Source organism: Stigmatopora nigra, chromosome 1, assembly GCF_051989575.1.
Source record: "Stigmatopora nigra isolate UIUO_SnigA chromosome 1, RoL_Snig_1.1, whole genome shotgun sequence".
Classification (NCBI taxonomy): Eukaryota; Metazoa; Chordata; class Actinopteri; order Syngnathiformes; family Syngnathidae; genus Stigmatopora; species Stigmatopora nigra.
Window position 1 is genome coordinate 13,751,877 of NC_135508.1, and position 20,328 is coordinate 13,772,204.

General features: G+C 39.5%; 1 protein-coding gene across 1 annotated transcript in view; it reads left to right on the top strand.

Annotated features, from left to right (window-relative positions):
* Positions 1-226: 226 nt before the first annotated feature.
* Positions 227-20,328, top strand: part of ptgfrnb (prostaglandin F2 receptor inhibitor b) — a 31,089-nt gene continuing 10,987 nt past the window's right edge. Inside the window, exons 1-11 of the mRNA XM_077717921.1 lie at positions 227-650; positions 5,111-5,223; positions 5,699-5,957; positions 9,172-9,579; positions 11,398-11,826; positions 14,150-14,296; positions 14,394-14,554; positions 14,652-14,772; positions 15,276-15,495; positions 15,589-15,776; positions 17,135-17,242. Coding sequence (XP_077574047.1) covers positions 572-650; positions 5,111-5,223; positions 5,699-5,957; positions 9,172-9,579; positions 11,398-11,826; positions 14,150-14,296; positions 14,394-14,554; positions 14,652-14,772; positions 15,276-15,495; positions 15,589-15,776; positions 17,135-17,242 — 2,233 coding nt within the window. The 5' untranslated portion in view covers positions 227-571. The remainder of the gene's footprint in view (positions 651-5,110; positions 5,224-5,698; positions 5,958-9,171; positions 9,580-11,397; positions 11,827-14,149; positions 14,297-14,393; positions 14,555-14,651; positions 14,773-15,275; positions 15,496-15,588; positions 15,777-17,134; positions 17,243-20,328) is intronic.

Sequence of the window (20,328 nt, forward strand, 5' to 3'; positions counted from 1 at the left end):
TTTGTTCAAGTCTTGTCATGTTTGCTCATCGAGGAACCAGACTCGGAGGGATTTGCAACTTTGCCAGGGAAGGAAAACACTAGGACACCATGCTGCGTCGGCAATGTGTATCACATAAAAGCTAATTAAACTAATATGTCATGCAGCAAGAAAGCAGCGTGAATTCCTTCTCTCTCTTTCTCCCACCCCTCTCTCTCTCTCTCTCTTTCTCTCTCTCTTTCTCTCTATTTCTCTCCCCCTCCTTCCTAATGCGCCCTCCCTTCTCCTCCAAAGCACCTAACTTCCGGCCACGCTCTCCGGCTCTTCTACCTGCCTTTTTCGCGACTCGTATCCCGCGTGCAGGTTGCAGTCGCTCCCCGTATCCGAAACCACTTAAAAGCTCCATGTTGATCCGGAAGGTGTGGATTTATCGGCCTCATTGGAACCACGGCTGGCATCCCGTTTTTGTTGCGGCTCCGCCCGGCGATTGGTGGTACTAAAGTGGCCGGCAGAGTTTCTTGAAGGGTCCAACAAACGCGGTTAGTAGGGGGGACGCTGTTGCCTCCCCCCTTACGCTGGACAAAGAAAGAAAATGGGATATAATCGCGTAATGGAACGGAAAAGAATGGATAACTACCTCTTGTCGGTGCTTTGGGCGACGCTTATGTTCGGTAAGACGTTTCCTTGCTTGAGAGCTAATTAACTCGAGATACGAATCTTGCTTTAGGTTGATTCTTTTTTTCCCCTTCATTTTTCTTTTGTTTTTTTTTAAAATCCACACTAAATTACTTTGGAAAATTCATGTCGTAACTGTGAGATAGGGACATTAAGTAAAGAAGTTCAGAATATTTTAAGTTAACCCAGCAATTTTAAATAAATGAATTATGCAGTTGACACTTTTCCATCATATAAGTAGAGATTGTTGGTGTTTTGAACAGGCGCACTTAAAAGTGTTTACACTAAAATATCAAATGATTTTTTTTCTATAGTAAATCAGAAAGTACCTACTATGGAATTGAATTACTGTACTTAACTTGCTGGGATTTCAACGTGCTATGTTAAGCACTGAGACGCGCCTGGTGTTGTTTGTTATGCTCTGTTGCCTTGGCAGCAGTAGGTTTGTTGGTAAATAGTCAAAATATTAAGATTTTTCTTTTTTTTTGTTTTGTTTTGGGTAGTTTTCTTAAACCGGTAAAACAACCAACTGTGCACTGAACCTGCAGCTCAATAGTTGTGTTTTGGTAATATTTATGTTTATTTATATTTGTGTGCATATAAAATGTACAAAAAATAAGAGGGCACCTGATAACTGATAACATCCTTGAATTTCCTCCATTAATAAAGTTATATATGCTGGTGGAACAGACATAAGCCATATTGGTAGGTCCAAGAGAGGCATTAGTTGAAAATGCTGGCCAAGCAAACAGTTAAGAGGCAAATAGAAAGATATTAACAAGTGGAAAGAGGAGATATTTGCTTATAACCTCCCTTACTGGATAGGGTGTGATCATGAAAAACAATTAGAAATTGTTTCCCAGCTACAAAAACTTGCTTTATTTTAAACAGATTCTTTAAATGGTTAGAAAAGGTTGTTTGGCGAGATCAGATTGTTTCACACCAAAACACACTGGTCATCCTAGGTTTTTTGACACGCCTCCTTTTCTCAATTGTGATGGAATAGAAAAGGTCATTGTCATTATCATTGTAAGCACAAATATAGTCATACTTTGACTTACGAATGCCTCTAAGTATGACATTTTCAGTTCACAATTGTATGCAAATGAGTGATTCAAGATACGAAAAAAATCCAAGTTAGGACATCCCCCCAAAAGTAAATGCATTTCCTTATCTGTTATTTTATTTTTGAAATATCGTTGCAGATACATTGATTCTCACTTTTCCAACATCGCTACCCTCGAATGGGCTTTCAATTCATTTCGTAAGTAGATTTACGACTGTATGCAACAGTGTCTACATGGCATCATGTGACACTCATTTTTTTCTGGCAACACTCGACACGCTCGGCAAAGATTGTTACTCCGCGAAGAATGCCTTTTCGATCATCTCTTGTGATTTGTCTGTTCAGTCCCATGCTGTGACAGCATACTCAAATGTCCCTGGCATGGTTCCTAACTACTGTCAAATTTAAAAGCTGTGCAAGGACAATGTCTGCGTTTTTTTTTTTAATGCCATCACTACTATAATAATACAAAAATTCACAAGTGTCAGCCAAATCCTGGCATTAGATTTCCGCGCTGTTAAGTTTAGAGATATTGGCACACTAGTGAAGGTGGAAGTGTCAAATCTAGGAAAGGAGTGTATATGTAATGATGCCTTTAGGCCCTATCTCAAAATGTAGAAAAAAACAGCCATGATCAGGATGTTGCCACCACCATCACTCTAGATATGGTGTTTCTTGGTGATGAATAGTGTTGCAGTGTTTGTGTCAAACACGTTTAAGAACTTTTGCACAAAAAGTGTAATTTCCTTTCTATTTAAAATACAATTTTCAACTTGTTTTGGACAAAATTAATTGGCATTGCTTTCATACTTTTAAATGATTTGGTGAGGAAGCACTATTTGGTCCATTGATGGTGACAAGACCAGCTCAGCTGGGTTGGATTCCTAACAACTTTTTGTTGTTGTTATAATGTAAAATTATTGGTATTATTATTATTAGCATATGGTTAAATGCATTAGTTTTGCTATGAGCTAACTTTAGATGGTTTCTGACTGGAAGCCAAGTTCTGTTTTAAAAGACCTCGTCTTGGCTGGCATAATCAATGAAAAGGCTGCATACTCGCCAACAATGGAGCTCAGTTCTCTCTTCATCAAGTTTCTGATCTTTTGCTGCTCATTTTCAGGAAACATTTTCACGGTTGTCTTTTCAAATTAAATCAGAAAAGACAACACATCAAGTTTTATTGTGTAGAGAAGGTGAATGGGAGGCTTTCCAAGCCACTCCCCAAATGTAAACAATGATAATCTAGGAAGGATATAAATCTTTGAATATTTACTAAAGCCACAAAGAAGATGCTTCATTGTCAAAAAGGATAGACTTGCAAAATTCCAGGATTTTTAACATTGGAACCCTTTTCCGAATTGCAACTGTGGGAATAAACCAGAAATTTTGCAACGTGAAGTTAACTTCTTAAGGCAGAATTTAGATGTGACAGACAGGGAAACGTAGTATTTTTTTTAAGTGTTTTCATGTACAGGTTAAACTTGCAATTCAACTTTAACAAAATCTTAAAATTCCTTTGAAAATGGAGCAATTAATAGCTATTTCAGAGAAGATACTTAATATTCCATAATATTGTGTTTAACAAATGACCGCAATGTAAAATGGCTGGTGATTAACGATACCTGTTCAAAGTATAAGTGCTGCGTATTTCTCATTTCCTTGTTGTTAGTGTTAAAAAAAAAAACATTCAAAATCTATTGATGAGACGCGATGTTAGGTAATTGACTGGTAGTTAAAGTTAATTTGGCCCTTGCTCACTGTGTATTGCTAATCTGAGTAAGCATTAGGGTAATGTTAATAGGTTTTTTCACTTTATTTATATATTTTTTTATAATATGAATGATGTTAATGCTCCTGTGCTACAGATATATGCATTTAAATGACTTAAAATAAATGAACAGAAGTAAATATTTATTTTTTCCAATGTATTTATGTCCCTGGTCCTGAAAAAAAAATCACCGACATGTGAGGACACACTCAATCTAAACAATTTTCATAAATTGAGAACCCTGTCTTTACATCTTTTGCTCTGTTCATATTACATTGCAGATTACTTTTTCTCTCCACTCCTTTTTGAATATACACAACCCAAACAAAGAGCTCAAACTGGTCTGAGTGGATTAGACAAAGTACACAAAAACTGCATTTATAAGATGAACAGTCTTTGATCTTCCTCAGGTTACAAGTGTAATTCTTCGACCTGAAGACACAAATGACAGTATGTGACATACTATCTGTTCTTTTTGGTATTCCATCCAGTCATTTGTTTACCTCTCACTTGGATTGTAGGTGATCTTATCTGCAGTAAATATAGATTTTTTTTCTTTTCTTTTTTTTTTTTACATCAATAAATTACTTTGAAAACTTTTCCTCTATGTGGAGTTGCGCTGAGGCAGTGCATTCATTTGACTTCCTTTGATTGATGGAACAGAGTCAAACAGCAAATCTATGATAAATAAAAATAGATTGCAAAAGTAAGTTGCTTGAATGCACAACAACAGTAATTGGAGTTCATTACTAGCAATCTCTGGTTTGAAATTATATTTCAAAACAACCGCCAAACTTTGAACAGACTACAAATAAGAAAGAACAATTGTAACAGGTGTCTCTTAAACATATTTTTGTACGACCTTAGACTACTGTCTACCTCGAGCAATATTAGTCAAATGTCTTGCCTGAACCGTTTGGAAAATTTAGATTGAAAATATGCAGGTGGTTTATCAGTGACGAGCAAGGCCACGAAATTGGACTGAGTTCAGAACTCACATTGTGCCTTGTCTCTTCACACTCTTTAATACTAGATTATTTGATACGATGACATTTGCCTGTGCTAATGAGAGGAGAAGGATGATTTGTAAATTTCCGAGTGGCTCATCTACGTAAATCTCTCGCTTTCTGCTTCCTGGACAATCATTCTTAATCTGCTGACACAATCATTCACATGAATTCTCTTCATGTTGGTTCTGATTGCTCATGTTCCTGTTCCTCTTCTCTGCATGTTGCAGCGTGTTTACTTTGTCAGCTAAATGTTTAGTGTTGTGTAGTTTAGGATAGAGACCAGTATGCATCTGATTTTATGGTTGGTTTCATGGGCACTTGTGGTTGTAGTTTTTGATACTTTATCAGCATAATTTTTGTTTATATTTTAAAATACGCATTGCCAGTGCCCAAATCAAAATAAATATGAATAAAAAAATAAAAAAATAAGATTCAATGATTTACAGCAAGTATGGAAATACATTTAATTCAAGACTTCTTTTTTTTTTTTTTTGCTTAGCCGATTAGCTTTTCTGTACTTTTTATGTTACTCATTTACTGGCACTACTTATGACCATATTTTTAAAATCAGATTTTTTGGTAGTGATTGATCTTTGCTATTCACTCAAGGTGGCTGCTTGGCCCGGGTGGTGACAGTATCTCCCGGCCCACTGGTGCGCGTGGAAGGTCAGCCGGTCTCCATCAGATGTGATGTTACTGACTACATGGGGCCTCGTGAGCAGGTAAGTTCTTTTTACTACACTACAGGACTACTGTGTGTGTGTGTTTTTTTTTCTTTTTCATGGCTTCCGTGTGATGGCGCCATCTTGAAAAAAAAAAAAACATTATTTGGACAATGTCGTCGGCCCGGATGGAAAAGCCTAACGGGCCATATGTGGCCCGCGGGCCATAGTTTGCCCATGTCTGTTCTAAAGCAATAGCAATGTCAGAAAAATCATATGAAGGACAAAGGAGATTAGAAAAATAATTATAATGATGACAATGCTACATATGTATGTAACAAATGTCAACATTGAATACATAACTATGTGCAACTTTTTTTCCCCCAATTCTAATATTCTACATTTACTTCATATTCAATTTTGAAACATTTCAGCCTAGTACCTTTTAGTTTTACCAGCTTGCAATTCATCAATGCATCAGTTTTCCACAGTGTGACCTCCTTCATTTTGAACTGTCTCATGCACTGTCCTTCAGGACTTTGAATGGATGATGTCCAGGGAGCCCAACAGCCAGCATATCAAAATGATATCTACCTTCGATGCCAGCTACTCCCAGGCATCTCTCAGCAAGCGTGTGGCGTCAGGTGACATCTCAGTGATGCGTCTCCAGGACAACACAGTGGAGTTGAAGATAGCGGAGACCAAGTCACAAGATGCCGGTTTCTACGTGTGCCAAACGCCAAGCACTGATTCTGTCTTCAGTGGCAATTATGAGGCTCAGGTCCAACTCATTGGTAAGAGGGAATGTGGAGGGGTATTTGTGTGTCTGTGTGTTCGCGTGGCGAGCGACTCATTTGACCAAGCTATCTAGTTTTACTTTTTATAAGTAGTTATCTCCCCACGGTTCATTTAACAGCCATTGCCATGACTTAGCAATGCTCTAGTGAACGTGTTAAAACATAACAACATGAGCAGCCATAAAGGCTCACTTTAGTATGACCCTGGTTCCTATTTAGACTTTCACACGAAATTGCTAAACACGCGTCAAACTTTCGGCCCGACTGAACGAACATCTGAATTAGTTCCGAAGTACACAAGACAGGAAAAAGGTGTCACTTAAACATTCATCCATCTTTTATACTTTATCTCCTCACAGTGTGGTAGAAAAGGGCATGAATACATAGAGTAGGACCATTTCTTATTACAGTATTTCATTAAGTTGATTCACTCCTTGAACCCTTAACCCTGGACTGATTACTCAACAAAAAACTGTGACTCTTTATTTGCTTAAAGGGCAGAGTAAATTGGAGGTTTGGGGAAACGCCTGCTGAAAATATTTTTTCTTTGAAATATTTGCGCATTCATGAAGCCTTAGTGCAATCACGCTCCTGCATAATCCGACTTGTTTTATGGAAAAAGAATTGGAAGATGATGTATTCAGCATTTCTTTGAATTTAATTGAGTTTTTGGCCTGCGATTTGCTCGTAAACACCCGGAATATTAGAGGAGGCTTTCTGTTGTAACACTATGGCTGTCCTCATCTCAATCATGCATAAAGAAAATGATGCTTGTTTGGCGTTTTTAAAATATTTGACACATAAGCGATGATGCCTGAGAACAGGTTATTTAGCTTCATAATGCACAATCATGTTCAGCTGCTCCCTAGTTTAACTCCCCTGGCACCTTGTTAAATATAGACCTGAATTAACTTGGCAGAACTGTTATGTGGACCATGTGTGTACACGCGCGCCTGTGTGTGTGTGTGTGTGTGTGTGTATGTGTGTGTGTGTGTGTGTGTGTGTGTGTGTGTGTGTGTGTGTGTGTGTGTGTGTGTGTGTGTGTGTGTGTGTGTGTGTGTGTGTGTGTGTGTGTGTGTGTGTGTGTGTGTGTGTGTGTGTGTGTGTGTGTGTGTGTGTGTGTGTGTGTGTGTGTGTGTGTGTGTGTGTGAGCGTGTGCATGCAATTTGTTATGCACATGGCGCAGAATATTCATGTAGTGTGTGAGAGAGCCACTTGGTTGTTAGCCGAGATGATGAGTCGGATTTGCTGCTGTGGGGTGTGTGTACCAGTCGAGACTTGTGCACCACACACACACACACACACACACACACACACACACACACACACACACACACACACACACACACACACACCGGCGTCTATCCCCTGATGAGGGTGTTTGGTTATGTAAGAAACGAGTGAATTGGAGGTCGCTGTGGGTTTCAGAACTCAGTTCGGGCTAATTTTAATTGATAGTGCAAAACGAGGATTATTATTTCTTTCAGCCTTAGCGACGTGTCATCAACACTCATGTCATAGCCCCCTTGACCACAAGTTGCACTGGGCAGTAGTCGAGGCATCACCAAATCTGTCTTAATTCTCTTGACAATCAAACCATGGAAACCTGATAAAGTTATTTCTATTCTGACATTTGAACAAATGGGGAAGTTGGCTTTTTCTTTTTTTTCCCATTGACTGTACTGTATTCCAAAGGCCTGAATAGATTAAGGAACAAAAGTGCTGGAGTAAATATCTGCCTTGCAATTGGTACTATTAGAGGTACATTAACATTATTTGTAGCAGTGTAGAACTGCACAAGATTATACTGATGTTTTTTTTAATATAGATTGTTCCCTTTTTGCAAAGCTTTAGGACATTAAAAAAATACACATAACCATGTAAGCACAACACTAATGCGCGAATTACATCCACCGCACAACATTAACGCTGTGTGTATCTAACGTTTCTGTTTTCCACTTTAGTGATGTTGATGCTCTGTTTTTTCTAATAGTTGCTGACTCTCCCTTTATTGCAAAAGATAATTACTCATGAATGGGAAAAAGTACTTTTGTTTTTAAATTAATGACTTGGTTAACCCAATTGAAGACAAAAACTTGCATCTACTAAATTGCAACAACAGCTCCTGGGTGTGTTTAATCCACGCACCATGTGATCTAACAGTTGTTGCAATAACTTGTCGGACGTCATGCTGCGGCACATGAATCATTACAAACATTTTGCTTTTATGTAACATGTGATTGACCAACCCATCCTGACCCTGAACAGGATAAGCAGTAAACCATAAATATATGAATGGATGGATGTTTGGTGGTAATTGACAGACAGTTTTACCCAAACCACACGCTTCCCTCAGGCTCATTAATTTTTATATATTCTCAGTGAATTAGATTTGCCTTGAAATTAAAAGTAGGGCAATGGGAGCGTTGCTGGCAAAGAGGGCTCATCTTCATTATGTCTTTTTGTTTTTCTCCCGTTTTTATTTTTGTCGCAAAAGTAGCAGACATGAATCTGGTGTAAATTTTCTATCCCCTACAAAATAAACTACTGTCAGATATCCGAACAGCAGCAAAACATTCTGAAACAGAATATGCTATCAGTAAAGGCTTTTATTGTCGATGATTTTCGGTAAATTTTATATATTAGCAAGAAAATAAAGTCTCGGTGGAAAGTGGTTAGCTTGCCGGTCTCACAGTTCTTGGATCGAGGGCTCGATCCCAGGTCTGGACCTGGTTTTCTCCTGGTACTCCAGTTTCCTCCCACATTCCAACCATTGTGACGATAAGCGGTACGGAAAATGAATCAATGAATAACGCTTCTTCTGAGCACTTAAAAACATTCCTTTCATGAGGAGACCATTCATTATCTTAAAACACTTAAATGACTTTTTTAGTGTCAGCACATTGTAGACATTTTACCATTTATAACAGAAATGAGTCATTTCAACATAAGCCACCTTTGACAGTATAGTATACATTATCCTAATTTAAACCGTCTCGTGATTTTCTGAGAAACCAGAATTACATCAAGCAGCATATAATGGTCCACCTCTAAAAAAATGTCTATCCACCAAAGTGACCAGTATTAAGCATGTTATTAAACCTGCAATTTGTCCTTTTAAAAAAAACATGCTGAACATAATCAAAAGCACATCCTCTTGCGGTATGTTTAAAATAAAAATAATTTGATCTCTTCACCTTTTCTCTTTCAGTCATTCCAAACACACTTTTGGTGACCCCTCAGACTCCTCCCCCTGTCGTCCCAGAGGGTAGCGATGTCACGCTCTCCTGCAACGTCACCAGGGAACTCACACAGTCTACCTACCTGTCCGTCACCTGGTCGATAAAAAAAGGAGGAACGTCAGAGGAGATTTTGACTTTTGGCCCTCAGGGTGATGTGGTCACGGGTGCCAAGTATGCACGCCGATATGCTGATGGAGCCATCCGTTTAGCGCCTGGGAAGAGTGGACTGTTTGAATTGGTCATTTCCAGAATGACAACATCTGATGAGGGGATTTACGAGTGCAATGGAACAGAGTGGACACATGAAAATGGAGGCAAATGGATTCAAATTGTGGGAAGCAAAAAGGAAATGGGAACTATTGCTGTTACTCCAACTGGTAAGAAACACTCATTCTTTCAACATAGAAAAAAAAAAGAATAAGAAAAAAAACGATTTGTAACATTGCAGTGGTCGTTACTCAGCTTTTATGGCCTTGGCTCAGAGTGCTATTTATTTAGAGAAATCTTGGCTGCACTGACTTGAAAATTTTGGAGCAGGTGGTGAGAGCAGGCTTCAAACTTACGGTGCTATGTCCACGCAGTTATTTTCGAAAGCAGCGCTGCATTTGGAATAGACTCTAATGTCTGTTATAGACCTTTTAATCACATGTTCTGTCATTCCTGGTGACAAAAGTCTTGACTCTTTTCTCAAACCTTATCATAGCTATTTGGTTCTGCGTCTGTCCTAGTATACCACTAAGAACTTGTGATGACTATGGAATTATTTATAAAAGCCACCCTATTTATTTCTTTCCCCACAAAATAACCCGCGATAAATATCCATAATTTATTTGGAAGGAGCTGAAAACAATCTCAACCTTTTGGGAAATGTTTAGATGTAAGTAAATCATTTTCGGTTACTGTCTGCAGTTATCACTTGTATTCAGTCCTCTGGATATTGCAGAAAAATAGGTTGCTAAAAGACACTATGGTACTTTTTGTTTAAAGATGGAAAGAAGAAAGGCATTACGGAGATGCTTTTTGTATTGTTAGCACCTCTCATGAGGGGTCTTCTGCGATAGGCTCACCTGCAACTAATAACAACTTATAAGCAGCAGTCTAAAGAAAATGCTTGGATCGACTTCACATAAAGAGGGTACCCTCCATTGTGTGGCTGTCTGCATTGGAATGGAATCCTTTGCTCTTTTTTCTAGTAGGCTGATGACCCTCACTGCTTGAGTATTGTGTTTTAGTGAGGCCTAAACACACATACTTGACTCATTCATTGTTGTTGCCGTAGCCACCATATCTTCTATCTTTCTGAGTCCCCCACACCCCCTAAAGTACTGGAAAACACACTGACTGATTTATGATTACTCTCGTCTCGAGTTCAACTACTACACACTTAAGGTACACACATGTGCCCGTTGGTCTGGGGTATGTCTTGTTTCTTATTGACTGAGCAACTAAAGCAAAGAAGATGAGAGAAGTCAAACAGTTTGGGCTTTGTCTCATTGTGTCCAACTCCAGACTCCATATAGAGACTTTTCCCAACATGGAGCGCTCTTGGTTGCTACTGGAGACTGTGTCCAAGTTGTCCGTTTGAAGATAGCCAACCCCCATTTTTAATTAAGCAGTCTGTCTTTTGAAAAGGCAGCACAATTAAAAAACTATTGCTGTTCTTTATTTGACATTAGCAAATTTGGTTTTTATTTTGACTTTTTTTCTCTGTGATTTTTAAATATTAGGAAGAGATAAAGCATATCTGGAAATTGTAGATTTGTGTGTTGCTCATTTTCTTATAGAGGTATAGATCAATAAACAAAGCATCTTGTTTAGGACTTAGCAATTCAAATTTGGCACGACTGTTTTCTGCGGGGAAATCTAGAAGATTGACAAGTCTTCATGCTTTATTGATGTTATGACAGATTACGCTGATGCACTGCTTTCAATGCCTTGGCGACTAGTTTACTGTGTATGGCTTTAAGGTTTACAAAATATTAGGTCTCTCCAAAAATCTGCAATGTATTTTTTGTGTGTAATTTTGAGAATTTTTGTTGCTCTCCATTTAATAATCAATATCTATAGTCTTAGATTTGCAGTTTCCGCTAAATTATTCAACATTTTACATGCATTACAAGTGTAAAATGAGCACAAAAGCCACATGGTTAAGTTTTCTGTCTGATTTACAGCCATTTTCTTTTTCTCTTTTCAAGGTCAGTCTCTCAGCGTGAAGGCTTCTTCGTTTTCTTCGGCACCCTCCATGAATCTGCACCTCACACCCGGCGACAAACTGATGCTGCTTTGCTCTGTCACCGCCGACAACTTGCCCTCCTTGTCCCTGGAAGTTTCCTGGCTGGCCAATGGCCGAGATATCATCACTATGGAGCGTAGTGGGGTCGTGATCTCCAATACCTCTGCTAGTTCAATGCAAGGAAATCACGAGGAGGCCAGCATCGAGAGGATTGGTGCAAACGAGTACAGGTTAGCGCTGAGGCAGGTGAGCACGGAGGATGGCGGAGCCTATGTTTGCCGCATCCGGGCCTTCATCGAGAAAGGAGGCAAGAGTTCTGGAGGAGGAGGGCGCTGGCACATGGCAGCTGAAAAAACATCCAGCCCTGTGATGGTGAAGGTGATGCATATCAGTAAGTGTCTTTTTGTTTTTAATTCAAACATAGGCAACATATTTTAAAATGAAGAATGAAAGCCTTAAATGGATTCAGCATGTAGGTACTTTTAAACATGTGGGTCTACATAGAAATGTATGTGTTTGGACACACACATACATACACGGGATGTGGAACTGTTCTAACTGGTGGTGTTCCCATGTTGTAGCCTGGAGGCATGCATTCCGGCATCCTTCATCTGTCGACATACTACACGTGACCAAGTCCTTCCATACACGCACCAGACTGTCAAGCTGTTTTGTGGAAACTTGTTATTGAAGTGCACACATGCTCACAGTCACTTATACACGCACTAGGGGTTAAGTCCTCTAACCCATGGGCTGTGCTTTGAAGTATCTTTTGTTGGTCTTTGTGAGTGTTGCTTTGTCAGCTGGAATTGTTGTCAATAAAGTGCTAAAAAAATTCTATATCATAGCAAACTTTGGCGGCAGGGTTCGGGGTAAAGCTGCTGCATCTGATTTGGATGCGTGCCTGGTGGGTGAAGCGTTCTGGGCATTTGCCCCTTTAAGATATTAAAATAAAAAAAACTTTTTTTTTACTACACTGCACAGTGGTGAACGGTGTTTAAGTAGCCATACCCAAGGTTTTGAGGTCGATTCCCCATGTCTAATGATTGGTAGTTAAATAAGTATTTAGGATTTAAAGTGCTTTGAGACCCTGAAAGTTGGAAAATCGCTACTGTAAAAATGTAAGTCCATTTATCATCCATTTACCTGGAACAAACAAATATTTAGTCTCACGGTAATGTATTGTAGTTTATTAGTAGTTTGTCGTTTTTATTTTTCATCCATTGCCTTCCCAGCCTCACGATTTTACCAATTAGTATTTCTTACAGAGAGTTGTATGAATGCACATACAGTCTTGCATTTGCTAGTTAGCGGGAAAGTGAGACAAGACGAATTGGGTGGGTGGCTGGCTGTTTAGTGTTGTCAGAGTCCGGATCAAATCAGCCTGTCGCACCCACGCTCTCCGCTGGCAACACAAAAGAAAGACGTGTAAGTGATGGCACCTTTAAAAAATGTATGTGTCATCTGGTGTATCTGAGCACAATAAATATGCAAGTCTTTTTCTTGCCCCTGATCCGTCTTTAAATTGATAAAACAGTTTCATTTCTTATAAGCATGTTTATATGCCTTTAAATTCTAAATAAATTACACGTAATCTAGCTAGCTTCACTATGTTATTTAACTTTATTTAAGCATGCCCTATAGAAGGGAACGTGCGAGCAGTTAAAATGCGATTTTTAATTTTAATTATTGTTCCTTGCAATATTATTTTTTTCCTCAAAAGCTACATTTTTGAGTCTCTACTTGAAGTTTTGGCCTAATCTTGGTGAGACTGGGGAAAAGGAGTGCCAGTTGACATCAACGGTCTGCTTGCGGTGGCTTGCTTGTGTTGCTTTGCTAAATAAGCCATTCCAGTGAGCGAGAGTGGCACATGAATAATTGCCAGGGAAGCTTCACACTTTCTCATCCATCAAAGTGTGTATGTGTGTGAGTGGGAGTGCCTGTGTGCCTGTGTGTGAGGGATGTGCTGGAGTGTAAAAGCAGATGGTGGCTGTGCATGAGGTGCTGTGTGTATGTGACGTACAAATGACATCACTCTAACCAAATGCATAAATGTGCATGAAATAAATGTGCTTTTTTTTACTGTGCTGATTCTTTGGAGGGTGATGTTCACCACAGATCTGTGAACAATGTGGGTCAATATTAGGAACATCTCACAGCCCAACACCTTCGTCATGCAGGTGTGTGTTTGCTGCTCACTGAAGTGTAACGATGCAATCTGTAGGGCTGACAAGAGATGCACACCTCATCTCCCAGAGTCAACAGTGTTATTTTCCTTTTCCTCTCGTGGCCTTGCTCGTTGAATTCGAGATCCAACGCAAAAAGCATCCATCGCTACACTGGACCTGTCTATCCACTAAGGATAAAACCTGGCATTGACATATGAAATTAATGTGCCGGGGATGGGAATCATTTGTCCGGAGGCAGCCCCGTTGCTACCTGCGTTATTATTAGAATTAGGCTGTTGTTTGAGGAAATGCTGCTCTTAATAGTACTGCTTTTAACAGGTCCAAATAGTACTTAGATTTTTTTTAACAGCAGATATGATATTTCGAGTGAGAAGGAAATGTAACTTCAACTGTTATATAGAAGCACTGAAACCTATTCAACACAAAGTGTTTGAGAGTCTCTAAACACTGAAGTATAGCTGCTGGTACTCAATCAATATCTGGAGCACATTGAGTAACATGTTTTGCTTTCTGTTTTCTCCCCAGAACCGAGTTTCACCCTGGATATTGAGACCATCGTTCACCCCCAAATGACCAGTGAACCGACAGAGTTGGCTTGTCATGTAACCAATATTACACACTTACCCTTGGGAAGCCGGCTGGGTGTTACATGGGAGCACGTTGCACTTGCTGGTACTTAAACTCTGGTCATCAGCAACATAAAAAAAAATGCATTAGTGAAGAAGAAAAAAAAAATCTTTATGACATTGAATCTTTTTTGTTGTCACAGGAGCTACTAGCGATTCCAAGGCTGCACATTCTATTGGCTCAATGGACGCTTATGGCAATCTGTTGCCTGGTGCTATTTATTCGGACAGACTGAAGAACGGCATGATGTCACTAACGAGAGTCCAGCCTGACACTTTCAAACTGCGAATTCTGCGCACACAGGTAGACAATCAGTTTTTTATTTTAATTCTTATTTCAATGGTTCAAGATAGCATTCACAAGAGTCAATTCCTGATTGTGTGGTCTTTGCCATTTACAGGAAATTGACATGGGTCAGTACATTTGCGCCGTCTCTGCGTGGAGCATTAACGGCCAGGGCGACGTACTAAAGACTGCCGAGCACCACAGCTTGCCGCTGATTGTGCGATGGGACGCAAAACGTATGGGAGTTTCAATCATCCAATCCCTATGCATATGTTCTCTGAATATACCATTTTGTTGTCTCTATGAACCTCACTATCTATTTCAAAACTATGATGTATATTCTGTGGCCTGGTTTAAAATGGATGGCTCCATCAAGTCATAATCACCCCGCTGTTGGATTTGATCAATGAGTTTATGTCTGAAATACAATTGTAGCATTTCTAGACTTCAGAGGAAATCTCTCAACGGAGTCTTTTGTCTTCCTCCGTCGATGCACTTCCCCCTCCCCAACCAAATCCACATGCTGAACTTTATGCCCTTACCCTAGCTAATTGAGCCATGATGTAATAGTCTTGCTCTGTGGGCACGCACATCTGCTATGAATCAAATTTACTTCATGGTTTGATTGCTCCTGTTGTGGGGTTAGCCCTTCAAAGAGCATGTACTTCCACCGCGACTGAATAATGTCTTTCATAAAGTTAAAGGAGCCATTCATTGATCCAATGGTGGGTTATTCTAGGGCCATCACTGGACGTTGTAGCCAAACGCATTCGCGAGGCTTCTGTGGGCGGGGCTACCTTTGAGATGGGCTGCACCATGATGACACAGAACCTCGGTGAGGCGGGATATTCAGTTCTCATCCAGTCACAAGACAGCCTACAAAGCAATGTGAGAACCATCATGACCCTTAGCCCCGACAGTGTGGTGCAGCATGGAGGAGCCACAGACCCAAACAGGAGGTATGCAACCCCCAAGGAAGTCCCCTCCCCCTACTTGGCTCACTGTAATTCATCAATTGGTATTTGAAAACAATGTCCTTTGTGTTTATACAGAGACAGCCTCGTATTGACAAAGTCCGGCCCGGTTGAGTTTAGGTTTCGCCTCGGTGGTGTCCAGTTGTCGGATCGAGGTTTCTATTGGTGTGACATCACTGCCTGGACAAAGCAACAGCCCGGTCAAACTTGGACCAGAGCCACGAGTGCAGAGTCCAACAAAGTCAAGATAGACTTTCAGGAAAACGGTGCGTTCAAAGCCATTTACAAATGCTCACATTCCACAGTAAAAGTGTAGCATTCCACTCATTGACCACCCACACTTGTCAATAGCTCACAACTCTACACATGTGCACGTATCTGACCTACTTTACTATGTTTGATGTGAATGGGAGTCAATCAGAACAAACGTTCAAAAAGGAGTAGACGTGCTTCTGTTTAAGGATGCACACAGAAGACATGTGAAGGATGAAAGGAGGTGGAGCTAAGCAAAGCAAATCTTTCTCTGAGGAAAAAGGCAGCCCTTGAACGCGCCCTCTTTCACCTAATTGTCGATTTTTCTCTCACGTTCCATCCGTCAAACCTTTCCTTTAAGTTTCTTGCCTTTTCTCCCCCTCCCTTCCTGGGATGTCTTCAAAGTGATACCCTTTGGCTAATAATCCATCTACAGAAATCTTCACCACTGCATCCTTTTCCCTGTGTGCATACACGTATGTTGTTTCCTAAAAATATGTAGGCTAGTTTGGTTGAGCACTCTAAATTGCCATTAAGTACAAGTATAAGCGTGAATGGTTGTCTGTCTCCTCGTGCCCTGCCATTGGCCGACCACTGATTCAGGGTGCCCCCCACCTGGTGCCCGTAGTTAGCTGGGATAGGCTCCAGCACCCCCGTGACCTTTGTGAGCGGTTCAGAACATGAATGAGTGATTTTAATAAGAAAAAATGTCTGGATTAAATGTGGGGCCACTTTAGACTTAATGTTGAAAGGGCTTCCAAATCTTTATTATTTCACAGTATACGTGTAATACTTAGAATATTTCTTTCATTACTCTTCACAAAATTATTCTATAGTATGTGTAATATTGTTGAAGTCATGGGATGACTGAAGAATATTAAAAGACAAACATTGCTCTCATGTTCCATAAGATTTATACTAGCTTTCTTTTTCCAATATTGTCTATGTAAAAATAAAAAAAATCAAGGGGTCCAGTTCTGTTTTTACAACCGGGTCAGATTCTCCACAGTTGAGGCCCCTTTGCAATCTGGACCATGTGTATGAACTTTTTTTTTTGGTTCAAAATATTTGTATTCATACACAGGTCACATAATGAACTGTTAAATGTAGAAATACATTGATTAAAAAAAGAGGATTAGGCTTCAAAATATATGAACACTGGATAAATGCCCACTGGATTTAATTAAGGATGTCAAGAGTGATCTAAACCTCTCTTGGGACCCAAGGTTGAATTGTCGTTGTAACTTATTTTTGTCCATTATTACTGACATCCTCAGGGATTACAAAGAGAATGTGATTTTTACCATTTTTTTTTTTATCCTTGTGGCAAATCCTACTGCTAAGCACGTTTTTTAATTTTTTTCCTCCCCAGGACCTTCCTTCTCGATTGCCATCCATTCAGACACCAGCACTGTTTATCCCTGGCAAACAGCCAAAATGAAGTGTTCCCTTCGCGTCTCCGGATCCTCACCAAAGACGGGTCGGTACAACACACACACACAACCAGAGCTTTGCATTACATACGTTCAAAGTCATCTTCAGAAACCCAACTTCTACTAAAATTGTATTTTAAAAAAATGATGATAATAATAACATTAACAACCAAAGTGAATCCAAATAACATAAAAATAATCCTTCTAATAAATGTTAAATGTAACTAATTATAAATCAATCTCTTAGCGTATCCTATTTTTTGTAAATACACACTTTCCACATGCTTTTTTGTTCACAAACAGATACAGAAATAGACCACCCTGCATCTCAGGTGAATAATATGGAACTTTCACCCATCAGTCAACACCACTGCTTATAAGAGCGCTTAGTTAGTGTCATTAGTATATAAGTGATTTATGAGTAAAATTACCAAAATACAGGAAGCAAGTTACATTCACTCTTACAAACAATAATTATTCCTGCTCAACTGAGTTGCATTGATCAAAATCATTCTGCAAGAAATTGCATGTTCGTCTCATTGTAGCAGAGCAATGCCACATGCAGAAAAAAATGGATTTTGTTTGTGTTTTCCATTCCGCTATTTCACTGCATCATTCTAACCAGGAAGGCTTTCATCTCACATTCAGCCATGCCTTCAACCTTCTGCTTTCTAGAAACCCATCAAGTTTCCCTTTGTCGTCATGCATACGTTCTGTAGATGTAAACATGTCACATGATCCCATGTGCCACTCCCTGCTCGCTTCAATCCGCCTGTCAACATTCTCTTGCCTCTTTACCATACCAGCCATCACATGCCTTCTAAGATTAATCCCCAAATTGATCAAACACGGTGCTCCTCAGCCACCGCGTGTGAGCTTGTTTGGGGTTTCTTTGCAGGATGGCATTCCCTGCTGTGCTTTGTTCATATGCAAATATGTTTCTTTACACTTGGGTTCTTGCATGAATCTGTGCATGCATGTAGTGTGGAGCATGGCTCTTGATTCTTCCAATGCGATCACCTATTTTCACCTGCAGATGCAAAATGCAATTCATCTTCACACTTTTATTGACCCTGAAATAGAATTTTTGTTTTGTTTTTTGTTTTGGTGTTGAAACTGTTGATGTATCAGGTTTCCATACTCTCAATGAATGGCACTCCTAGTTGTTTCTTGACTGTTTTGCAGCTCAAAATTCCCAAAGGTTCGGAATGTCACTCTATGGTTCAAAGGTTGAGGATGCATGTAGGTTTGAATGTTAAGTAATAGTCCATCGGGCAGCTTGGTGTCATATGACATGCATAAACAAAGGCGTGCCGCTTTTGCTAGCCAAACTTTTGCTTAGGTGTTCTGACTTAACTTGTCTGCTAATAGCTCTAATGGGTGTGCCAGGGTTTTCGTTTTGTTACACCAGTACTGGTTTTTTCCTCTGTATATTTTTTCCTATTGTTTAGGGAATGCAATTTACTGAACATTGGGATCAATGTTGTACTAATCAGACCTGTCTGTGGAGATCCTGCTTTCCAATTCCTCAATACATTTTTATTTAGTCAAATGTGCATACAGTAAATGAGAAGCTTATGAGCATAGTATGATAACTAATGAATGCAAAGTAAACCCTGGTCCTCACAGTGAAATAGGCAAAAGAGTAGACTAACCATTATAGTACATTGTACCAGTTGCCATTTCCCTGACATCAGACATTATAAGATCATTGGAGCATATCATTTTCTGTCATGTGAAATTACATGCCCCCTTTCAAGGATGGAAATCAGTTTTGCATTGAGAGGTTCTAGATTACTTAATGACTGTATCATTGACGATTTCCAACAAACTTTCAAATTAGTAGTAGATCTTCAATTTTCACTGGCACATGGACTACAGGAGCCTCCTGTTTCATACACCATGCATCGTGGTCATTCAATGTTGTTTCTCAGACCATTCGGGGCATACCTGAATGTGTTTCAAGCAAAATATAATCATTCCAATATCCTCCATAACCTTCTGGTGTAACAGCTCTGCCAAGTACACGAAAAGACTTCAACAAATCATAAATGACTAATCAAAAATTATTGGCCTCCATCTTGTATCGGTGGACAAACTCTGAACCAAATAAACAATATACACGACAAAAACTGTCCAACACCACTACTAATCTTGTCTTCTGATGGTTCAGTCCCCTCAGAATAGTTTTCTCCAGCTCCCTCAGAATAGTCTCTCCAGGTCCATTAGTTATATCAAATTACACATTTCAGGTCAATTCAATCTACACATTTATGCGGTTGCTTTGGTATAATATTTAAAACCATTTATTTAAATATATATATATTAAAATGATGTACCCTCCAGTATGTCACGTTAATACAACCAAAATAGGAATGCCAGAGACTCCGCTGGCTTGGTGAAAGGCAGACAACTCCCCAATCTGGTCGCCAGCCAATCGTAAAGCACATATAGACACAAATAACAATTTGCACAGCAATCACAATCACACTGCCACTAAGCAGGAATCGATCCCAAACTGCCCGTACCTAAGTCAGGCAAATGGACCACTACACGAGCATGGGGGCCTTGATTCGGAATTTGCTACCTACGTAGTTGGGCAATTTGTATAACTCATTCTTCCCTGATAGACGTTTGTGCGCTCACACCAGCTCGCTGGCCGTTTTGTAACTCAGTTGTGCAATTGAGCAAGTACATTCCTAAAAGGCTGCTAAAGACAGCGTTCCTGTTCAAACTTGCTTTTAAGACGAGCATTATTTATTCATTCATGCACTTCCCATGATTCTCCCTCACTTCATCAGCAATCATTTGTACAGCAAAGTCAATTGAACTGCAATCGTGTTTTTAAAAGACCAAACTTGTCTGTGTAATAGCAATAGAACATATTTTTCTCCAGATGGTAGGTGTTAATGAAATAATTTCACTGGTTCATGTGTAAATAACAGGTGAACATTTCCGTAAAATAGACGTTATTACCTGCTATAATATTTTCCATAATGCACAAAAAGCAAACATCTAATTGTTCGTTTGACGAAAAAAATTAGACTGTTTTCTATTTTTTAAAAAGGACACCCATTTTGGAAAAATTCAAGATTGTCACATCTATAAATAGCAAATAATTCAGTGCTTTTAT